This window comes from Myiozetetes cayanensis, unplaced genomic scaffold (genome assembly GCF_022539395.1).
Source record: "Myiozetetes cayanensis isolate MyiCay16 unplaced genomic scaffold, myiCay2020 scf10, whole genome shotgun sequence".
NCBI lineage: Eukaryota > Metazoa > Chordata > Aves > Passeriformes > Tyrannidae > Myiozetetes > Myiozetetes cayanensis.
The window spans coordinates 12,769,079-12,790,866 of NW_026086605.1; the positions used below are offsets into that span (position 1 = coordinate 12,769,079).

General features: G+C 41.1%; 1 protein-coding gene across 3 annotated transcripts in view; it reads left to right on the top strand.

Moving 5' to 3' along the window:
• The window catches only part of PCGF6 (polycomb group ring finger 6), a 37,422-nt gene that overhangs the window by 10,132 nt on the left and 5,502 nt on the right, over positions 1 to 21,788 (top strand). The window contains exons 8-10 of one of the 3 annotated variants that reach the window (XM_050336609.1): positions 445 to 543; positions 5,366 to 5,452; positions 9,709 to 11,220. In XM_050336609.1, the coding sequence (XP_050192566.1) occupies positions 445 to 543; positions 5,366 to 5,452; positions 9,709 to 9,732 (210 nt within the window). In that variant the 3' untranslated portion in view covers positions 9,733 to 11,220. The other 2 variants (XM_050336593.1, XM_050336600.1) reach the window with 2 other exon arrangements.

Genomic DNA, 21,788 nt, shown 5'->3' on the forward strand with positions numbered 1-21,788 from the left:
TATTAAGTTGGTTCCAGCATGAGCTATACTACTTCTGGAATGCTAAAGGACTTAAGCTCCTTGCATCATAAAATGATGGGTTTTAAGTATCTGAATTGTGTTTGATATACAAGCCTGATTTGGAGAAAATATGGAAACTTTAGGAAATTTTCTTGTCCTTCAGATGAATAAATCCTTGTGGGGGGAGAAATTCTTAAAATAAAATAAGACTGAAGACAGTTGCTGATTATTTTTTAAATGTCTTAAACAGAGGGAAGTTTGAACACAGAGTCTTAATACGTATTTATTTCTTTCCCTATGAGGTAATCTGCAAATAGATCAGAGAAGGGTCCAAAAATTTAAGCTGTCTCCCTTTGTTATTGGATTGTCACTTGCATTTGGAGTTTACAAGGGGTGAGGGCTGCAAATGTACATTGTCTTAAAATCTTTACTTATTCTTTGCAGCCTTTGGAAAAGAAGTTTGTGCGTGTTTCCGGGGAGGCAACAATTGGACATGTGGAGAAATTCCTCAGAAGAAAAATGGATCTGGACCCTGCTTGTCAGGTGTGCACTTGCAGTGGCACTTACAAGTTCCCTGTAGTCAATGTAATGCCTCTGCTTTGGACAGACATTTCCATTGTTCTTTAGATTCTAAAAGTAATGTTAGATTTTTTTAATGCAGTAGGGATTAAAAAACTAATTGTTTGAAATGTTGTGATCTGCAAGGAACAACTCTCCTAGTTCATTTGCAACCTGTTTAAATTTTCATAATACTTTATTAATTGGATAGAGTTTTTAAAGTGCCATTTAAGATTTCAGCTGATGAAATTCAAAACCAAGAGACTGCTGTTTCAAAGGTAAAACTGGACAGGAAAGTGTGGGAATGTGGGAGTATATGAAGGCAGGAGCTGAATAACAGTAAAACTTAACTGAATGCAAACAAGGGCTAAGAAAGAATGATAAGGTGCAAATGCAAGTATAGACACTTCCCTCCAAATAAGAATTTAAAGGAACAAAAGAATTAAGCTTCATAGTTTCTCAACCATTTTGAGAGGAACTGCATGTCAAAACCAGTTTTTCAATTCTTCCGTGTATTTCAGCAACCATTCTGTTGGGAGAGTGTGGGAGTTCTGTAAGGTGTAAATAATTCCTCAAGCTGTCAATTACTGGAAAATCAAGCTGATATTGATGTGAATAGGGAAATGGTGGAACTTAAGGGCTGGGTTTGGCGTTAAGGCTGTTTTCATACAGCAGTAGGTGTCTGAGGCAATACAGCGTGGCTGTGTGCCTCAGTAATGAGTGTTTATTCATGCTGCTTACCTTTTCAGTGGTGACAAAGCAAATCAGATATAAATTATTCATCATGCTGAGGAAGTAATGTATTTTCATTTGCTAGTTTCCTCTCAGTGAGAGTCTCTAGCTTTCAGGTGGTGGTGACTTGATATTTTGAACAAATAAAAGTATCCTCAAAATGAGGCTAGAGAAGCTTTTTGCATCAATTGAATTGTGGTTTATTTGAGGGGAATGAATTGTTTTGTTTGTTTGGATTTTCTTAAGTAGGACATCAGAATCTCAGTTCTCAGGAACACTGAGCATCTGTCATGGAAATTCCAGATACTCATTTCTCAAAATAAAGCTGAGCCCATGTGTGGAGGTCTTTCAGATTTTGCAGTCTTGAGATCATCTAACAGAGCTGACTTGAATGTTTTTCCCCCGTTAGTTACTTTCTGCTGGGACTTTGCCAGACAGATATGATCTCCTATTAGTGGGTAAATGTTTTACTCCTTCCCTGTTAGAGCTGATTCAGTGACCAGGTGATAGATGTGTTACCCATTCTCCTGAGCTACTGACTGTGCTTGGGCCTCTTCGGCTTAATTTGTTCATGTGCAGTGTTAGCCAATACTTGCCCTTCTTCATTGACCTGCACAAGACTGAGGTTAATGAAAAGGTGAAATAAGCCAGCTGACTCGTGTGACAGTATATATAAGTCTAAAAACCAATTTTGAAGCCACTGCCTTTGTTCTTTTTCTCCTAGTCTGAGGCTTCAAATTGTTTTCGTATTTCTGTATTTGAATTTGCAAATGGAGTATGATTCAAATGTCCTAGTTTATCTGAAGGTTATGGCTTCATTTTTATCTACTGCTTGAGCTGGTAGACTGTAGTTTATTCTTTCTGATGCTTTGTTTTGATCTCTGTGCTTTGGGCAATGATTAATTTCCTGTATAGGTTTGTGTATACTTCTAATTACAAGGTCTTTCTTGAATATTCTTGCTGAAATTTGTTAGGAGAGGGTGAAAATCGTTTTTGAGAAACTGGAATTGCTATTAATAGCTGAGTTAGGTAACATTTCATGTGAGCTAAATACAGTCTATGGTGTTTAAGAATCCCTTAGATCTTGTCTTCAAGATGTGATGCAGAAGTTTTCTTTACAGTGTGATTTCCTCTGATGTCATCCTGCAGCAGCAGTATCCCTTCTTGGTATTCATTCTGTAAGGAGGAGAGAGATTGCTGAAAGACTTGTGGCTTGGCTGGTCCAAATGCATTAACGTAGTTTATGGAATAGAAGTGTTCTGTTACCAGATGGGCATTCCTGAAAGTGTGTGTGTGAGCTGCAGCCTGGGGGAAGATTAGAAGAAAGGAAGTCTGTGCTCACAGACTGTAGCTGTTGATGCAGTTTCTTTATGCCAGTCTTAAACCCTGGAATAGAGGTATCTGGTACCTTTGAAAAGTAAATAGCAGCTATTTACTGAGGAAGTGGGAAGCTTTGACAGCTTTTTGAATAACTAGCCCAAATACTCATGTCAATCTCTAAAACTCTCTATTTTCCTTGCCCTTCCCTGGGTAGTATGGTTTGGCATAGAAACTACTGATTGAGGTCTACTGTTTTCTGGGCCAGATTCTCCCCTGGGATGAAGCTTATATGGGGGTGTCCCTTATATGAACTTTTTCTATTTTTATTTCTGTCTTACTTAGTGATTATGAATTTATAATTGTCTGTTATCGTGGCTTTAGAGAAATAGCTCTTATAGCAGACATGCCACCTAAAGAAAAGAAATGGCATAATAGAAAGCCTGTTTTATTTTAATAAGAATTGTAACAAGTGACTGAGTATTCAGCAGCTACATCTTCATGCTTCTGTTCAGCCAAAGGTCAAGCTACATTTATTACTCACAAGCAATCAGTACCAGCTGATTTCAATTTTACCAATCAGTTGAAATTTTACTAAATCTATAGTGCTTGTTGCCTTTTTTTGCAATGCAATGTATTAATTCCTAAACAAAGATTCCTCTGAGACACATTTCACAACTGATTTTCACACTAAACTGGGAATTTATTTTTTTTTAGTATATATTTCATTCTTTTGTCTTTATAGAATGAATTCTAGCATAACAATTAGTAGGCAGAATTTCAGGCTTTGGTGCTAGAATTATAGGAGGGTTAGGCATTTGGTATTCAGAGCACTCTAGTACAATAAATGTGAAAAACTCTTCTCAATTGATTATTAGACACTGGCTCTTTAATGACTATCATTTGAAACTGGAGCAGCAGGTACAACAATGGGATACTTTCAAACAAGCATTCTAATCCTATTTTGAGAGATTGTCAGCAGCTGCGACTGTGTCTGTTTGCATCTTATATTGGTCAAACAGATTAGATTTTCTGTTTCTTTAGAATATATAAAATACATATGTATATATGTTTCAGTGGGAGCAGGTTTGAGTTTTCAGTGCCTTATAGTATTCAAAAAAGCTTATAAAGCAAAAGTAATTAAACTCATGTATCACTGGAAAGCAAAGCAGACATGTCTGTCTTCCTGCAGTAATAACTGTAGAGGCTAAAATGCATGGAAGACAGCAGAAATAACTAGCCAGTTTTCAAAAAGAAAAGAAATATATTTCTTTTAGGTGCCATGTTAAATACATTAAATGTTGATGTTAAATATATGCATTTGTGCATATATGGATCAGTATTTAATGTTGCATCTGGATTGGTTTTTACTTGCTGGTTTGCTTCTAGAAGCTAAAGCAGAAATAATGCTAAGCAGTTTACATCTTCTGCACATTAAGAATCAAGATAACATAAAGAGAGTGTTCTACATCGTCCTCTTATGATACAGATGGTGAAGTAAATTAGCCCCTTTGAGCCTCTGAGGAGTAGAATTCCTGTGTTCCTGAGTCTCAGAACAATGTGGTCTGCCAGCATGAGGCATAAATCTTGCCAAATCTCTTCAAGAAGAACAAGGGAGAGATAGTGGGTCAGCATGCAGAAGAGCATAAATCCAGGGGAACTGAATAGCTGCAGCACAGAGTGCATCCTGTCCTGGAAAGTGGCCATAGAAGAGAATACGTCATGATATTGCAGTGTGCTCCCCGACTGCTGCAGGGGCAGAGCTTAGACAATTTCCTTGCAGAAAGCTGTGGGACAGCTCAGTGTCAATGCTCTGAACTTCAGTTTGAGGTTTTGTCAATTCACAAACAAGAGCGCTCTCACTTCCATATCTAGAAATTGCCCATAAGGAAAATTTAACCGTGCTGCAGTTGAAGTAGAAACAGTGCTGTGTTAGCTGTTCTGATTTGGAATGTTAGAGAGTGGATTTGCGTTATGCACAGCAAATTCATATAACTTTATAAAGAAGCCTAGTTTTTATAATAGTCAAGGCAAGGAGTTCAGAATACCTTGTTATGGTTTATTTTTTCCACAAAATTACTGTTTTTGTGGGCAGTTACTTAAAAAAAGTGCCTTGTCTGAAATTGCTTACAGTGTTAACACAGTTTAGCTGCATAAGAGGACAATGCACAGAAGTGCTGAGTATGCCCTACAGTTGCATCCCAGAAATACTGACTGGATGCGTGTTAAAGGAGGACTGTGTGATGTACCAGCTGACAGGGGCATGCAGGGAGATTAAAACACTTCTTTCAAACAGCATATTAAGTGAACTTAGTCACATTCTCTCACTCGAGGTAAGAATGAGGGTAGCAATGGCTCACTTTCTGTCAGCAGCACAAACAACTGTCTTTTGCAACTGATGTGATGAGTGATTCCATATATTTTAGGGATCATTGTAATACATGATCTAAATTCCCATTAAATTCATCACAGCTGTTACTAAGCAGCTTCTTTCAGTGGGTGCACCAAATTGTGAGGGAAACAATAAACTGTCCGCTCTGTTCCAGCAGTGAGCCCCAAGTCAGGGCCATGGGGCGAGAGGCATTCGGGCAGTGCAGTAGTGCTGTGCGTGCTAAATACATTTGGACAATAAAGGTGAAGATGACTTGAATGTCTAACATGCTAGAATTGAACTCTGCTAATCAAGTTAAAAGGGCTTAGATATGGTTTTGCTACTACAAAGGTAGTTGACCTTGACCATATTTGTGTTCTGTCACAGGTGGACATAATATGTGGTGATCACCTGCTAGAGCACTACCAGACACTGAGGGAAATTCGTCAAGTCATAGGAGAGAGCGCGGTGCAGGTACGTGGGGCAGCTGGGGCTTTGTTCCAGGTTTTCTCTTTTAAACTAGAAGACTTCTTTCTTAAGCTGTCAGGAAGCACCAGCTTGTCTGAAGAAACTGCTCAGAAGATCTCTCCAGCTTATGCAAAATGATGTTTATCTTTTAAGTAGAGTTGAGAAGTGTACCATGTGCTGAGAGTGTTCTCGACCATTTTCATGATGTTCTGGATACAAGGTTTTTGTGTTGGGTTTTGTTTGGGGTTTGGGTTTCTTCCCCCAAAACAAGTTGCTGTCTTATCAGGGGTAGATTATATCAGCTGTTCTTTCAGTTACCATGGCTTGTTTTTCCTCCCTGGTAATTGCATCTCTGCAAGAAATTAGAGGACAAATCCCAAGTAAGGTTACCCTTGTGACTGAGTAAGGAGGATAAACTTGCTCATTAAAACACAAACCAAGATAGAGGGTAGTGAGTGCAGTTAATAGGCTTGATGCATATTGTACTGGTTCTGCTCACAGCATGGCCAACTATTCCTTGTTGATAACTCACTGTCTTTAGTGCTGCTGGCTTTGCAAATAAGAAAGCATTTATTTTTAATTCTTTGTGAACCTTTTCAAGCATCTTTATAGTGGGAAAGATCACACCAGTTTCGAAGTGCTGCAAAAACAATGAAGTATTCTGCATAGTAGAATATAGATGTAAAATCATGATATGGTAAACTGTATAGTAATATAAAATTGAAAGTTTGAGAAGGTAATGTTTAATTTAATACAGTGGGGAAAATAAGATTTGGATTGGTGTTTTATTTGGAAAGCAATCTAATTAGATAGTAGAAGGGCTGAAATAGTTGCAGAATTGTTTCTCTTCACTTCTTTGTGCACAAACTTCTACGTTTAAATTTCCTGCTGAGCCCTCTCATGCTACAGGGAGGCTTCTGTGTCAGGGTCAAGAAGTAGAAAGCTGATTTTGAGATATCTTGGACTTTGCATCACCTGCACCTGATTTGAGTCACTAGGAGGGGTCCCACAGTCAGGGCAGAGTTTTGGCAGACATTAAAAGCCTGTGAGGCTTGTGCTGTTTCTGTGGTCAAAGAGAATTTAGGCCATACTTGATGTTTTAGCTGTTTATACATGAAGAAAAAATGAAAATGTAACCTAACTCACTTTGAGGAGCAGGGGATAGAAACTGGGAGGAAGCAGGTACTGTTAACAAGCTTGTTTCTAACATAATGAGTTCATTGTAAGTAAATTCAGCAATCAGCACATAGTGCTGGAAGTGCCCTCTACTAAAAGCTTCTGTAAATGGCAGGGGGATTATATGTTTCTCAGTCCAGGGGTATAGTCACATAAATGCTTTTTAAACTTGATCTTAGCATGAAAGCCTTTAATGTATGGAAAATGCTCTTGGGGAAGCACTTTAAAGAATACTGCATGAGTTTCATTTCTTGTCAGAAATGGATCTGCCTAGTTGAAGTTTAGTGTCTTTCATTTGTTGTCAGAATTGTGTCTGCCTGATTGATGTTTAGTGATGAGCTACCGTCAGCAGCTCCACAAAGAGAACAGTTGTCTTGGGATTCATTCTGCAGTGAGGCTTCAAGTCTCATTTATTACAGAATCAGTATGCTAGCAGTTAATTCTCTCAAGACTGCTCTGTTGAGCAAATAAACAGAAAAAACATACTTGCTTTTTTTGAAGTCCTGTGCTTTCATAGTCACTCCTGACAAGAAACTTGAAAGATTGGGTTCATCCTTAATTTTTCTTCATTTTGTTACAAAACCTCTTAGGATGTGAAATAGTTACAGTAGGAATGTTGCAAATTAACCACAGTTGCTTCTTTATTAATATTGAAATAATTGTGACATTTATAATGTTCTTTAGTCTAACATTATATTATTTTTTAGAAACCATGAGGATGCATTTCTAGGATTAAAAAAGCCTTGGAAAATATTTTTAGATAATTATCCAGGAAAAAAAATAAACTGATAGGTCAAGTCTAAAAATAATGAGTGTTTATTTTTCGCCAGGACCTGAAATTCAATAAGAGGCACAGTTGTCCTGGCCAGTGAGACAACTACAGAGGAATATTTGATGAATTTTACATTAAGCTCCAAGGGCATCTTGTGCCTTTGTAACTTTCCAGCCTTTCTAAATTAGTGTTGGAGCTTGGAACGTCCCTAACAGTTCTCACCAGGATGCTGAGACGCTCTTCAAAACTGCTGTTGTCATTTACCAGTTTCTGGTGTTCATTATAGATGCTTCGTGCTAAGAAAATAGCTTCAGTAGCTACTTCTGCAACACAAAGTCATTTAGAGGAATAAACACTGGACTTTTGTTTAGATGAGTACAGCCACTGTTAGAGGAAAAAAAATAACTGCTGTTTTTCACTTGCTAGTTCATTCATGTCAGCAGTTACTCTTTTTGCTAGGGAAAGGGATTTTAAAAATGCAGATAAGTCTCTCTTTCCCAAAGAAATTAATTTTACTGTGCCTTCTTCAGTAGCATTTGCAATGTAGCATTACATATGTTTGTGTGATTTATTCTTGTGGACCATAATCAGTGTGACTTTTTTTTTTTAGTGTCTTTACTCCTCCTGAATTGTTCTTAAATGCTCAAGATTGTGAGCACAGTCTTGTGAAGATTTTGGGTGCTGTATTTGGTTTTTTTTCCCTACTGACTGGCACTGTGTAGTGGTGCCCTAGAGCCTCAGTAAATTAAAGTCTCCTCTAGGTGCAACCAGCAGGATTTTAGCTGTTCTGAATATGTATGTGCCTGTCCAGCAGGTCTAGGAAGATCAGGTGTGATCTGATGATAAAATAAGTATTCCTGACTCTGGCTCCATAGTAACCTACTCAGGTTGTTTTAACTGGAGTAAAACAGGCAACTCATTTTAGTGGTTGAATGTAAGCAATTAGCATGTTAGTTTCTGAGTACTTGATAGAAGGCTAAAAATGAATCAGCAATAAATCTTGTTTGATCTTGTAGATCTCAGGATGTTTTGACATTTCAGAAATTGGGTGGTTGGTTGAATCTTCCTAATTAGCTGGAAGTAGGATTTCTAGCTCTGTTTAGGGCAAAACAAAAAAAAATTGCTACACAGAATTTATATAAAAAGAAGCAATTTTGTTTTATTTTTAAAACAGTGTAAAACTTCTGCAATTTACTGCAAGGAGTGATAAAAGACACAGAAAATTTTAAAGGCTGAATTTTGTTACCAAGCATTGAGATCTGCCTGTAATGAAGAGTTTGATCAAGTATCTGAGGAAGGAAGCTTGTTAGTAACTATATGGGAATATAATTTCTTCTCTGTATTACCTTCCTCCTCTCTGCTGCACAAATGCAACACGATCCAAGCTGCTGGTTATTTTCATTTGTCTGAAACTGTGCCTTCTCAGAGTTCTGCATCACTGATGGATATAATGAGCTCACACACGGGAAAAGCTAAAAGGAGTGCCTTCCTGATGTCCTTGGCCCTTGGCACAGAGGTTTGGCAGATTCTAATGGTTTCTTTGTAGCTCTCACCTTTTTGTAACCCAATGCTATTGTGCTATTTTTTTGGTCTCCTGAGCTAGGCAGCAAGAGCTGTGCTCTAATTTAATTACTGTGACCTTCTAGCACACATCTGCTACGGAAGTGTTTTACTCTTTGCTGTGGGATTATTGAACTTGCAAAGTGGGGCACTTTTTTTTGCTGCTGCTCTTACAACATCAAAGGGGGTGTATACTCTGATGTTTCGGTCTGTCAGTTCCACTCTACAGCTGGGGTAACAGGTGGGATCCTTTTTAATTTTTTTAGGTCAGGGTCACAAATGTGTAGCAAGGAACACTGTAGAGCTTTGCTTTTCTTTTGAGCCTGTCTGAGTTAAACTGACTTGAGATTTGTAGGAAGTGTGAGAGGACGTTCTCTGTTTGGGCTTCCTTTTAAAAACAGCATCTACAGAAAGCAGCTACACATATGTAGAGATGTGTAATACTTTAGAAGTGAATCAGTAGAGTAAGAAATGCCAGTACTAGGTAACTCCCAGCTTCTCTTTGTGCCAAAGGAATTGCAGTGGGTTTGGCCCTTGGTTTAACAGGGATATTTCCTGTGTAAATAGGTAATTTCTTTAAATGTCCTACTGTCAAATGTACCATTTGAAAACCCATTTGTCAAAGAATACATTGTAGCACTTTCTTCTTGTATAAATATTTCATAAGAAACTGCCATAGAGGAAGAACTGATTTTGTCAACAGTTCTCCAAAAAAATGAAGCCTGAAAATCTCTTATTTTCTCTGTTGAAATAGCTAATGGGCACAAGGAGTAAGTAGCTTTGTGAAGGTGTAACAACGTCCTGTGTGCCAAGAGATTCCTGAGTAACATCATGGGGCCTGTTCCGTGTGACAAGAAGCGAGAACAATCACGATTCTTCCTTCATTTTGCAACGTAGCCATCCCACTTTGTAGTAGAGACTGAAGAAGTGAGTTAAAGCTCCTGTATGCTTCTGTATCATTTCAGGAGTTAGCGATGGATTCCTGGTTAAGAACAGGATGAGTTAGTGAGTTGGCACTAATAGCACAGGAATGCAGTTGGGGGTTTTAATTCCTGACCATTGAAGTTGAGGTTCATTGACATCTACACTACCCTAGGCCTCATTTGTCATCATAAGCATCCATGAAACAAAGTGCATGAAGCTCATGGAGGAACGTGCTCTGGAGCTGTTGGTGATCAATTGCTTAATCTTAAATTTAATCCAATACAAAATGGCTCAAGGGTTATTTTTTCATGAATAGTTGAGGCTGCACAAACTAGTCAAAACCATTTTTACCCAGATAACAAATTATGGTTTAAATATATATATATTCTTCTAAAATACTGTGTTCAGACTAACACAGCACTTTCTCCTGTTGCTGTATTATAATACAGAACCTGTAAAGTGATGGCAGTCTTGTTACTGTTTTTTGGGTCATTAACTTTTTAATTAAAGATTTTTGATATGCTGGTATATCCTCTCACACAGAACTGTGTAACTTCTCTGGAACACATTATCTTGCATCCTGTATGTAAATAGATAAAGACATCTGAAGCAAAATATAGTAGAAGTTACTGCATGTCAGTTATGATTAATGTAGTTCTCTCTTCAAAAGAAAACTTTTTTTTAAAGTCTGTCCATAGAAAGAGGTCTAATACAAGAAGTCAGATTCCCATTGAAAGCAGACTAAGTGCTAGGCCTTTCACCAGTTGTGCGTAAATTAAGTGGCATTAGTAAAGCTAATGGGTCAGAAGTGTCCTGTTTCCCAGATGAAAGGGTTTTTTTATTATGTGGAGCAGTCTCTGAAGAGGAGAAACATAACTTAATAAACTAATGGCTTGTCATTTGGAGTTTTTTTAATTCAATGTGTTTATTACTTAATAAATGTATATAGTAGTAGTCTAGACTCTTCTACTGCAACATCTGCCAGCACCTTCTAGAACTACTTAATGATTACTTTTTTTCCTGACCCACAGTATCATGTGGAAAGCAGCATGACTTGTAAGCGAGAGCCTATTGCATGGAGATAATTCAATTATAAGTTAAAATAAAATCAAAGTACCGGATTCTACTTTATTTTAACACCCTTCTCCATCTCAAAGAGGAAAGAGCAACGTAATTATTTGCCTCGATATGTCAAAATTTGCATTCTCCATATGGAAGGGACACTGTATAAAATGGTGAGACTGTGCCTGGGGTCCTGCCATGCAGTGACTGTGGTACCAGGTGGTGAGGGAAATGCCTGCCTGAAAAGGTGAAGTGGTGGGATGATACAGTTCCTTTCTCTTCTCTGTAGGATGGTTTACTTGTACTGCACTATGGCCTGGTGGTATCTCCGCTAACTTAAGGATTGCTGGAATATTACAAGGCAAAAGAATCTGAAGTCATGGCGCTTCTTCGCTGCTGTTTCTCACCAAAGAAGCCATCGTATTTCCTGTGGCAGGAAGCAAGTTAAAGGAACTACCACTAACTGCTGTGTGATTGTAATGTAACATCTGACTTTACCACTGTAAAAAAATTGCAGCTTCTGTAAGTACAGCTGTAGATGTTGCTATGCTTCACGTTACAAATTACTGTCTTCAGATTTCACTCAGCTCAGGGAATTTAAATGCTCAGAGTAGCTGCATTTTTTTTACTTTCTAAAACCACAAGATTTCACAGGGTTAACAGCCTTTTTTTCCTCTTAAGCTCTGAGATATCTCTTGCTTTCTAAGTGTCTAGCTAGAACAGTGCTCTCAGGGATGATCTTCAGTGAGCAGTATAGTGTATTTTGGGGAGGAGACAGTCAGTTGCCTAAAAAAATGTGTACTGTGATCATCTGTCTTCAGGTATGATTTGGGGAGAGGAAGGAAACTAGAAATGCAGACCAAAATAGGTAGAAAACGATGCAGCATAAGCATTGGTTTTTTTGAGAAGTAGCATTAAATTTAGTTGTTTTTCTTGAAGAAAGACAATTTTGTTTGCACTGGAAATATATTTGCTGGTAGTTTGGCTTATACCAAATGGTGGATCATGCATCTCTAGTCTTAATGGAGATGGGCTGGCTATAAGCTGGTTAAACTATGCATGAAAAAAAAAGTAGCACCTCTTTCTACCTGCTTGCTGTATATAAAGTAATCACTGTCAGCCTGATTCTGCTATCATGAATCTGTCAACTGGCTTGACTGTCAGGAGCATAAATCCATTCACTTTAGCACATACCTCTCTAGCAGCTGTGAAAATGGTCGCTTTTTCCACTCTTTATGTTATTTAGTGCATTGCAGTGGAAACCAGGGCTGAGTAACATAATACTTGCCTATTACTACCAGATTCACAGAGGATTTTAGGTAACTTTAACATACTAAAATACTGTGGTTTGTGACAAGTCTAATACTTCAAATTTTCTTCTGTTGTAAGATTTCCATGTTTTCTTGTGCAGCATTATGGACCAGAGTGCTCTGTGTGTTATGGTCTTGCTGGTCATCAGTGTGGGGATCCATGAAAGCTACCAGGAGGCACCAGGCTCCCTCCTTCCCTGTAGTCTATGTAGGGAAAAGGAGTCTCAAACCTCCATTGTAGCAGAGAAGCAGGTGGACTCAGAGCCCTGCAAGGCAGTTAGTCAAGGGTCTGTTGAAGATAAAGGTTGGAAGCAGGTCATGGCACCTACCAGGAGGAAGGTTGTTCCTTCTTCTGAAAACTTAACAAGTAGGACTGACACCTTCTACAACAGGTGTGAGGCCCTGGAACTAGAAGACCAGACAGGTGATGAGGTAGGCAAAGGTCCTTCTGGGACTCAAGGGTGCACCACCTGTACCCCACATCACAAGCACCTCTGTTTAGAGGAGAAGAAGGGTAGTTGGTGGTTGTAGTGAGAGACTCCCTTCTAAGGGGAGCAGAGGGCCTGATATGCAGACCAGACCCAACTCACAGGGAAGTCTGCTGTGTCCCAGGGTCTCAGGTAAGGGACATTACTGGAAAACTCTCCAGTCTGGTAAGCGCCTCTGATTACTACCCACTATTGGTTGTTAAGCCAGCAGCAACAAAATAACAAAGAGAAGTCCAAGGGCAATCTAAAGAGACTTCAGGGCCTTGGGGCAATTGGCAGTGGGATCAGGAGCACAGGCAGTAATTTCCTTAATCCTTCCAGTAACAAAGAATAATACTGAGAGGAATAGGTAAATCCATCAGGTCAATGTGTGGCTCAGAATCTGGTGTAAGTGGAAAAATACGGGGTTTTTTGACCATGAGATAATCTATTCAACACCTGGTCTACTGACACCTGATGGGACGTACCTTTCTCAGGGGGGAAAAAGAGTTCTAGCACAGGAGCTGGTAGGCCTTGTTGATAGAGCTTTAAGCCAGCTTGGAAGGGGGAAAGGGGCAAAACCAGGTTTGCCAGTAATGAGGGATAGGATGTGGTGTGCCAAAACTAGAGGAAAGGAACACTAATGGGATCCCTGAATCTGCTTCACGAGTTATTGGGTACAGTGTACAACACCTGAAATGTTTCTACACCAGTGCACGCAGCACGAGGAACAAACAATAGGAGCTCAAAGCTTTGGCCCTTTCCCAGAGATCTGATATCAATGGCATTAATGAAACCTGGTGGGATGAGTTCTGTGACTGGAGTGCCCTCTTGGATGATTACAGGCTTTTTGGGGGACAGGCAGAGCAGAAGAGGCAAGGGCTATCCCTCCATCCTTTCCATAGCTGTATGTGAAGGGTTGGAAAGTATGGAGCTCACAGTTGGCAATAGCACAGTTGAGAGCCTGTGGGTAGGAATCAAGGGGCAAACAAAATGCAGATGTCACAGTGGGAGTCTGCTGTAGACTCCCAGCAAGGACAATGGCACTGACAAATTATTCTTTGAGGAACTAAGGGACAATTCCAAGGCAACTCCCCTTGTCCTTATGGGGTACTTCACCTTGCCAAAAATCAACTGAGGGCATCACACAGCTGGTACAACCTGGGCCAGAAGATTCTTAAAAAAACTGGATGACAGCTTTATGGAACAGGTCCTAAGGGAGCCGACTTGGAAAGATGCCCTCCTTGATCTGCTGCTTGTCAACAAAGTGGATCTCGTGAGCAAAGTGGAGATCAGTGACCGTCTTGGCCACAGTGACCATGAAGGGATCGAGTTTAAAATCTCTGTTGACAGGAGGAAAAGTGCCAGCAAGACTTTGGCTCTGGACATGGGGAGAGCAGACTTCAGGCTGCTCAGGGAACTAATAAGTAAAGTCCCCTGGGAAAATGGTTTTCCAGATCCTAGGATTCATCAGTGCTGGTCTCAAAGGAATACTAAGTAAGTTTCCTGACAACACTAAGTTGGGAGGAGCTGTCAACTCCCCTGAGGGCAGAAAGGTCCTGCAGAGAGACCTTGACAAATTAGAGATGGGCAATCGCCAGCTGTATGAAGTTTCACAAGTGCAAATGGAGACTCTGCACCTGGGATGGAACAACCCTGGCTATGTGTACAGACTGGGGAATGGGAGTCTGGAGAGCAGTGCTGCAGAAAGGGACCTGGGGGTCCTGATCGGTGGCAGCTTGAATATGAGTCAGCAGTGCCCTGGCAGCCAGGAGGGCCAACCATGTCCTGGGGGGGCATCAGGCAAAGCATCACCAGCCAGTCGAGGGAGGGGATTGTCCTGCTCTGCTCTGCAGTGGGGTGGCCTCACCTTGAATACTGTGTGCAGTTTTGGGCACCACAATATTAAAAAGACATTAAGCTATTAGAGAGTGTCCAAAGGAGGGGCACAAGGATGGTGAAGGATCTGGAGGGGAAGCTGTACGAGGAGTAGCTGAGGTCACTTGGTTTGTTCAGCCTGAGGAAGAGGAGACTGAGGGGAGACCTCACTGGGGTCTTCAAAATCCTTACGAGGGGAAGCAGAGGGACAGGCACTGATCTCTTCACTCTCATGATCAGTGGCAGGACTCATGGAAATAGTTGAGTCTGTGTATTGTTTAGTTTGGATATTGGGAAAAGGTTTTTCACCCAGAGGGTGGTTGGGCACTGGAACAGGCTCCCCAGGGAAGTGGTCACAGCACCAAGCCTGACAGAGTTCAAGAAGCATTTGGACAATGCTCTTGGGCACATGGTGTGACTCCTGGGGTGTCCTGTGCAGGGCCAAGAGTTGGACTTAATGATCCTGATGGATCCCTTACAACTCAATGTATTCTGATTCCTCATGTTGAGGTGAAACTTGTGGTTTAGTTTATGGCCATTGCTCCTTGTCCTGTCGCTGGGCACCACTGAAAAGAGCCTGGCACCATTCTCTTGGCACCTGCCTTTGAGATATTTATATGCAATGATGAGATCCCCTCTCAGTTTTCTCTAGACTGAACAGGCCCAGCTCCCACAGTCTCTCCTCCTGAGAGGGATGCTCCAGACACCTAATGATCTTTGTGGCCTCTACTGGGCCCTCTCCAGCAGCTCCTTGTCCTTTTTGTATGGAAGAGCCCAGAACTGGACACAGCACTCCTGATGTGGCCTCACTAGGGCCAAGTAGAGGGGGAGGATCAGCTCCCTTGACCTGCTGACCACATTCTTCCTGATGCACCCCAGGATACAATTGGCCCTCCTGGCCACAAGGGTACAGTGATGGCTCAAATATCAGCTCCAATGCCTTTGCTCACTGTCAGACTAGGAGGACTGTCATCCTTTGTCTAAAGAAAGCTTTCATGAATCCTCCTGCAGGTCTTTACAATAAACATTGAGTTCTGTCTGTGAAGATGGCACCAAGAAAAAAAAAGTCTTATTTGAAGTAATTCTTGTGAAATACTTCTAAAAATGTAACAAAAAAAAAGGTTTAGCTACAAACTCCTATTTTACCTTTAAAGTTTGTATAAAAGTAGTGTTTAAAATGCAGCAGAAATGAGATTATTTTGTAAACACTTTGTGAGTTGTGTTGATAAAAAATTATATATTGTAACAGTAAAATAAACTTTATTTTAGCCAATTTAAAATTGAGTTCTCATGTGTTTCTGTGCCCTGTTCCCTATGTCAGCCCCAAAATGATAGCAGATGATATTGAAACTGCTGGATATGCTCTGGGGTTGTTAGAATGACAACTCCAATTAGGAGGTTATATGGTGAAGGGTAATGCAATACCAGAATATCCACTGGAGTTAAGTGTGATATTGTTAGCTGGAGTAACATGAAATCTCTGGGGCTCTCCTTATAATGAGGATTTTGATGAGAAATAGATCAATAAAGTTGTGAAGATGATTTTTCAACATAAATACTGGAGAAATCATCCTATGTAGTTACAGGATCCCTTTTTCACCAATGAGAACATCTTTTTATGAAAGCCACCTCTCAAATATTTTATCTTTATGGTTGTTGCTGTCAAGTCCCCTGTGAACTGGATGTTTCTCTGCCACTTGAATCAAGGCATCTGGCTCAAATACTCCATGCTGGCCCCTCCTGCTTAATTATCACTCAGGGGCTTGTTTTCTATGTGTAACTCTATGCTTAAATAAAAGTTATCAGTAGAGTCACATTTTACATTGCAAATTCACCCCTACACCAGGCTTGAACTTCATGTCTACAGAAGGGCACATTTGCAGAGTTTAAACAGTTGTAGCTGATAGTTAATTCAAATTAATGTTATTCTAGGATGCAGCTGACTTGCACAGCCCACAAGAGGACTGTGCTGCCACTGGCACTGATGTCAATTTCTGTTTGTTTGTGTTTTTTTTTAATTTTAAAAAAAGAGCTTCTGGATATCTTCAAAGAGTTCTTCTGCAGGGTAAATCATATGCAAGCTGAAATGCAGAAGGCCAGCACTTCTTAGTTCATTCTTTTGGTGGCTTAATGAGGAGGAATTGAAGATCTGCTACCTGTGATGTTTTGGCATGAGTGCTTAGTGACCTCTTAATTCCCTTTTGTCCACTTCTCTCTCTCTATTTCTTCTTCACCTGCCTTCAGAAGCATGTTTTTAGCGTGGTTTTCCTGGCTGAACATTCTGCTTGCTTTCACCTGAGGGCACTGATGTGTTACCTGCTCTCCAGTGCTGCGGTGCCCCTGGGGCACATCCGCGTGCAGGGGGGGTGACCTTTAGCTATTGCCAAGGCTGACCGGGGGCTCTGTGGTTTCCTGCATAATCAGTCTGCTTGCTTTAAAATGTGCCAATCTCCTTTCAGCTCTCCTGCTGCTGTTTTATTTCTGTTGGTCTCCTTTTAACCTTGGCTTCCTTCCAGTCACTTTTGGTCCTGATGATAGAAGAGCTTCTGTAACAACAGGCCGTCTATGGGATGGCATCTCTGCCCTCATGGGAGATGAGCCAGGCTTGTGCTCTGGAAGTGAGGGAAAGTGTGCTTGGACTCATTCATTGTTTTACAGACACTGTTGTTTCTTCACTTGATGAAATAATTCTGCATTTATTTTCTTGTTACCTCTTAAGCAATATCATGGCTAACACAGTTCCTAATTAAATACTGTTTGTTAATGCAGCATAATTCTGAGTTCCTTTACAGATCTGCTAATTCCCAGGAAGAGGAGATGGTGAACCTTAGTTTTCAGGAGTTCTTATTAATCCAGAATCAAGCTACAACCAAGTCTTGAGCCTTGAGTCATACTGGTTACATTCTGCCTGTTTTCTTTTTGTTCAATACCAGTTTAGTGTAATTAGAAGATAAGGCTAGAGAGACTGGTGAAATGTGCAGCTGAGCCCTCTAAACAGGGGACCTGCAGTGGCCAGGGATAACTGTAATTTATGTCCTGAACACAACAATGCACCCAGCCTGGGTCTGTACTGCCACCAGACCGTGGTACACATGAGCCAGGAGAGCTCTTGACATTTATTTCCATAGATGTGAAACAATCAATGAGTTTTATTGAAAAACCATTCAAGCTTGTCTAATGCTAGTCTGTGTTGAATTTCTTTTCAGGGAATCACCAGGCCTTTATGTGCAATGATTTATGTTAATACATTTTTAACAGTCACTAACAAAATTACATCCCTGGCATTTCTGGTTTTACTTTTCTTTTGTGTGGAGTATCATTATTATGAAATTTGTGCTTCATGCAAATGAATGGAGGAGGCTGGGATTCACTCTAGCAGTTGAGAGAGAGACTGTTAAGAGACAGAGCAGATTTTGTGTATTACATTTCTTTCTTTTGAAGGGAGATTGTCACATTATCCCCATGAATCTTCCAATATGCTGCATTCTCAGTAGAGTGCACCAGGGCCTAGCCTGAATATTAAGGTACTTTAAAATGTACTTGTTCTGCTGTGATAGATATCTGCTGAGAGACGGAGAGAGCGTTGCAAATGGCACATTCTCTTCCCTTCTGCTTTTTGTTTGGTTTTGCTGCCTCCTGTTTTTTCTGTAACCCTAACTAGTTCAGCAGAAAGAGAAGCAAGGTGACGTAAGTTGAATTTTACCATGTCATCTTTAAGAGACCCTTGCTGAATGAGCCAACGAATGTTTACATTTGCTAAAGTTTCAGAAACTTGCCATAGATACAAGTTTAATCCTTGGACAGGTCGAATTTTATTGGTTTTGGGAGATAAATGGTAATCCCATCTGTGATGAAATGCAATATTGATTGGCTGCCCTGCAGCTGCAAAATTCTTACTGGAGCTGTATCACCATCATTACTGAGTTTGGATTTAGTGTAACAATAATGTATTTGTGTCAAAGCAGCAATGATCTGCAAAAAAAAATATTTTCCAAAGTGGAAAAGAGAACTTGTATTCTCTTAACTGTGTGGTAAAATAGTCTATTTGGAAATGAAATCTTAAAATGTCTGTTTTCGTCCAAGGGAAACATTAACAGTAGAAAAGTGGGTGGTGGAGGCTTGGCAAAGATTGAGAAAAATAGTGTGTTCCTGTGAGAACTGCCTTGGAGTGCTTTTTATGTGGTACTGGGAAGCACCAGGCATTCCAAGATCCCACACTGTGCTCAGAGCACGCTGCCTGCAGCAGGCTTTTCTATAGCTTGTGGTGACAGAAGTGGTTAAGTGATGGATCAGTGTCCGTTCTTGCATATACCTGGGACTGAAAGGTAAGAACTTGGGAGGTGAGAAGCCCAGCACCCTTCAAAAGGACCTGCAAGCTGTTTTCTTCCTCAGGGGAAACATTTTGTGGTTTGGTGACCATACAATAGTAGATTATTTGTGTGCCATGACATACAGAACAGTGGTGAGGGTAGTCATCTTCTGCGTGAGTGGGTCAGCTGAACATGGGGACACCTGAATTCACTTCTCAGCTCTGTCCTTGGCTTGCTGTATGACCTGGAGCTGAGTTCTTCTCAGCTCTGTCCATCTAGAGCAATAATTTCTATAAAGTGCTGCCCATACAAACTCCATGCTACTGCTGGGTGTATGAGAGCAGGCAATTAACAAACTACTATTGATATCCCTTCATGAATGCAGGTGTAACAGGTCTGGAAACCTGTTCTCAAAGCAACCACATGTGTTTCTTTTGAAGACTTTACTTGTTTAAAATTTTGCCAAGTGATGTATGTGGGGTGAATTTGTTGTGTTGCAGGTTGTTCCAGCTTCAAGTGGATTGATTTAGCTAGCTATGGAGAAATTCAACCAAAAGGATTCAGCTGGTTTTAAGGAACAAATAGTTGATGAACAACTTGGGGGAAAAAAAGTTTGTTTCATTCTGGGGTGGTTTGTTGTTTTATTTTCTGGTTTTTCCTTTTACAGCTTTGTCATTTGGTTGCAAATGAGCTCACAATGAGGCTTGCCTTGGTATCGAGGCATCCATAAGCTCTGCCCTCTGAGTGGGTTTTCTGGTGTCTAGTAAGGGAAGCTCAGCTTCTCAATCAGTGGTGGTGTTTCACCTGATAGCATGGTGCAGCTGATAGCATGAAGCTTGGAGAAGTTTGGTATCCTTGAGACTTTCAATGCTCTCAAATGTGGCTGAAGTTAAGCTGTTGAGCATAAAAAATGACTAGGGAAGGATTCAGGGGGTAAAGGGGACATCCAGTCACAGTATGATCCTATAATCCTTGCTTCCTTAAGAATCTAGCCTGAATATTTTGCCTTGCTGAAACATTCTGGCTTGCTTCAGGCATTCTTATTCGTACATCTCTCAAGCCTGATTGCTAGACTAGGAATTTGCTGATGACATGCCTTGGGTCTGGGGATTAGGTTTTGGGGTTTTTTTGCATTTCCATTGAAAATTTGCTTAAACTTAATGATGTTTTAAGCCTCAGTGCAAACTGCATTTTTCAGTCTGACCTCAGCTTTTCCAAATGGCATCTCCAAACAACTTGTTCTTGTAGACCATACCGGGGTGTGCATGTACATCATCTCAGTGAATGGCTTTGTGTCTGGCAGAGCTTTTACAAGGCAGCTCTGCACACAGGGGAGCCAAGAGCTTGTGCCTCCTGTGCTCTCTTGGATGCAGGCAGGCAGCAGCTGCCTCTTGTTTCAAAGCCAAAGTTGCTGAGCTGGCCCTGCTGCAGTAGGAATGGACTTTGGGCCTCTGTTGTTTCAGAACTGACGCTCACAGCACCTCAAGAGCTTTGGTCTCTTCAGCAAGTGAATGTGTACCTGGAGCTCTGGAATTGCACTTTGAAATTTTCAGGGTGGACATTTGATCAGTCAGATGCATCTGTTTGGCTACTGGCATTAGGTCACTCCCTTGGGGAAGAAGCCCTTCTCCTTAGGGAGATCTCTGTGCTAAGAGCTGGCAAGGAGAGAGTTGGCTGGATCCTGCCAAAGGTGCCGGAAGAGACTTTGCTCTGAATTGCCTATTGATTCCTTCTTGCTGAATGACGGGGTTCTTCCCCAGTCTGGAAAAGGAGATGTTTGCATTCCTGCCAAAGGAAAATGTTTGGGGTTTTTTTTTTTCCTTTGGCTGCTTTTTCTTTGGCTTGCTTTTTAATGAATTCCAGCCGCTGGATAAGCGTCATTAGCAAAACTTCTCCGTGTGCAGCTACTCTCTCTGTTTTTAAGGAGCTGTACATCTCAGCACAGCACAGATAGTTGTTGCAGGAACCTCCAGTGGAGCCAAAGGACCCTTGATTCCAGGATCATGATGGGAGCAAGGCTATCAGTGGAGCAGTAGCAGCATGACCCATCTCACCTATGTGACAAAACTAGCAGAGCTGAGCAGCCTCAAAGCACAGCTGTGTGGGCCATCATCTCCACTCAGGGAAAAAAACAAAAGGCCAGCCCTGAAAGTGGGAGTTTGAACCTCTGTGTGGAGGCTGTAGTTCTCCTCAGCATAAAGATGAATGCAATGCATCATCATGGGGAAATAGCTGAGGGAGGGAGCAGTTTGTGTTCACAACTGCCTTTTATCTGAGAGGTTGAAGTTCTACAGAGCTATAAATCTTTCAGCATCTGCAGTGACTCCTTTCCTCTGGCAGCTGGGTTGTTTATCCCAGTAAGAAAGATGGAACCTCAATGGAGGATTTGTTGCCCCTGTTCCAGCTTATAGTTCACTGTAGAAACCTTCTGGTGCAAGTAAGCAGGCAGGTGAGAGGAGTCACTCTGAAGAAGATGGCGATTGGAAAGGGGGCCTGAATGAAGATTGTCAGAGGTCAGCATTGGCAATGTGTTAAACCAGGCCTGTTCCTGTCTGCTGTCATTGTTCTCATAAAGATTAGAAGAGTGTGGACATGGGCCTCCCTTACGGTGAGTAGGATCCACACATCATCACGTGTTCAATGAGGAGCTCAGCCCAGGAACAGCAGCCATCTGGGGCCCTCAGAAACTGGACAGATGGGGCTTAGGATGCCTCAGTTGGGCATTAAGCAACTGCAGCCCATTTGGGCAGAGCCCTGGGAAATGCCCAGAGCAAGATGACCCCACGGGTATCCCCACTGGGATGCCAGGCTCCCACATCACAGGCATTGTGGCCAAAGACTGGACACAGGTAGCTGGGAGGCTGCTGCAGAGCTGGGGGCAGC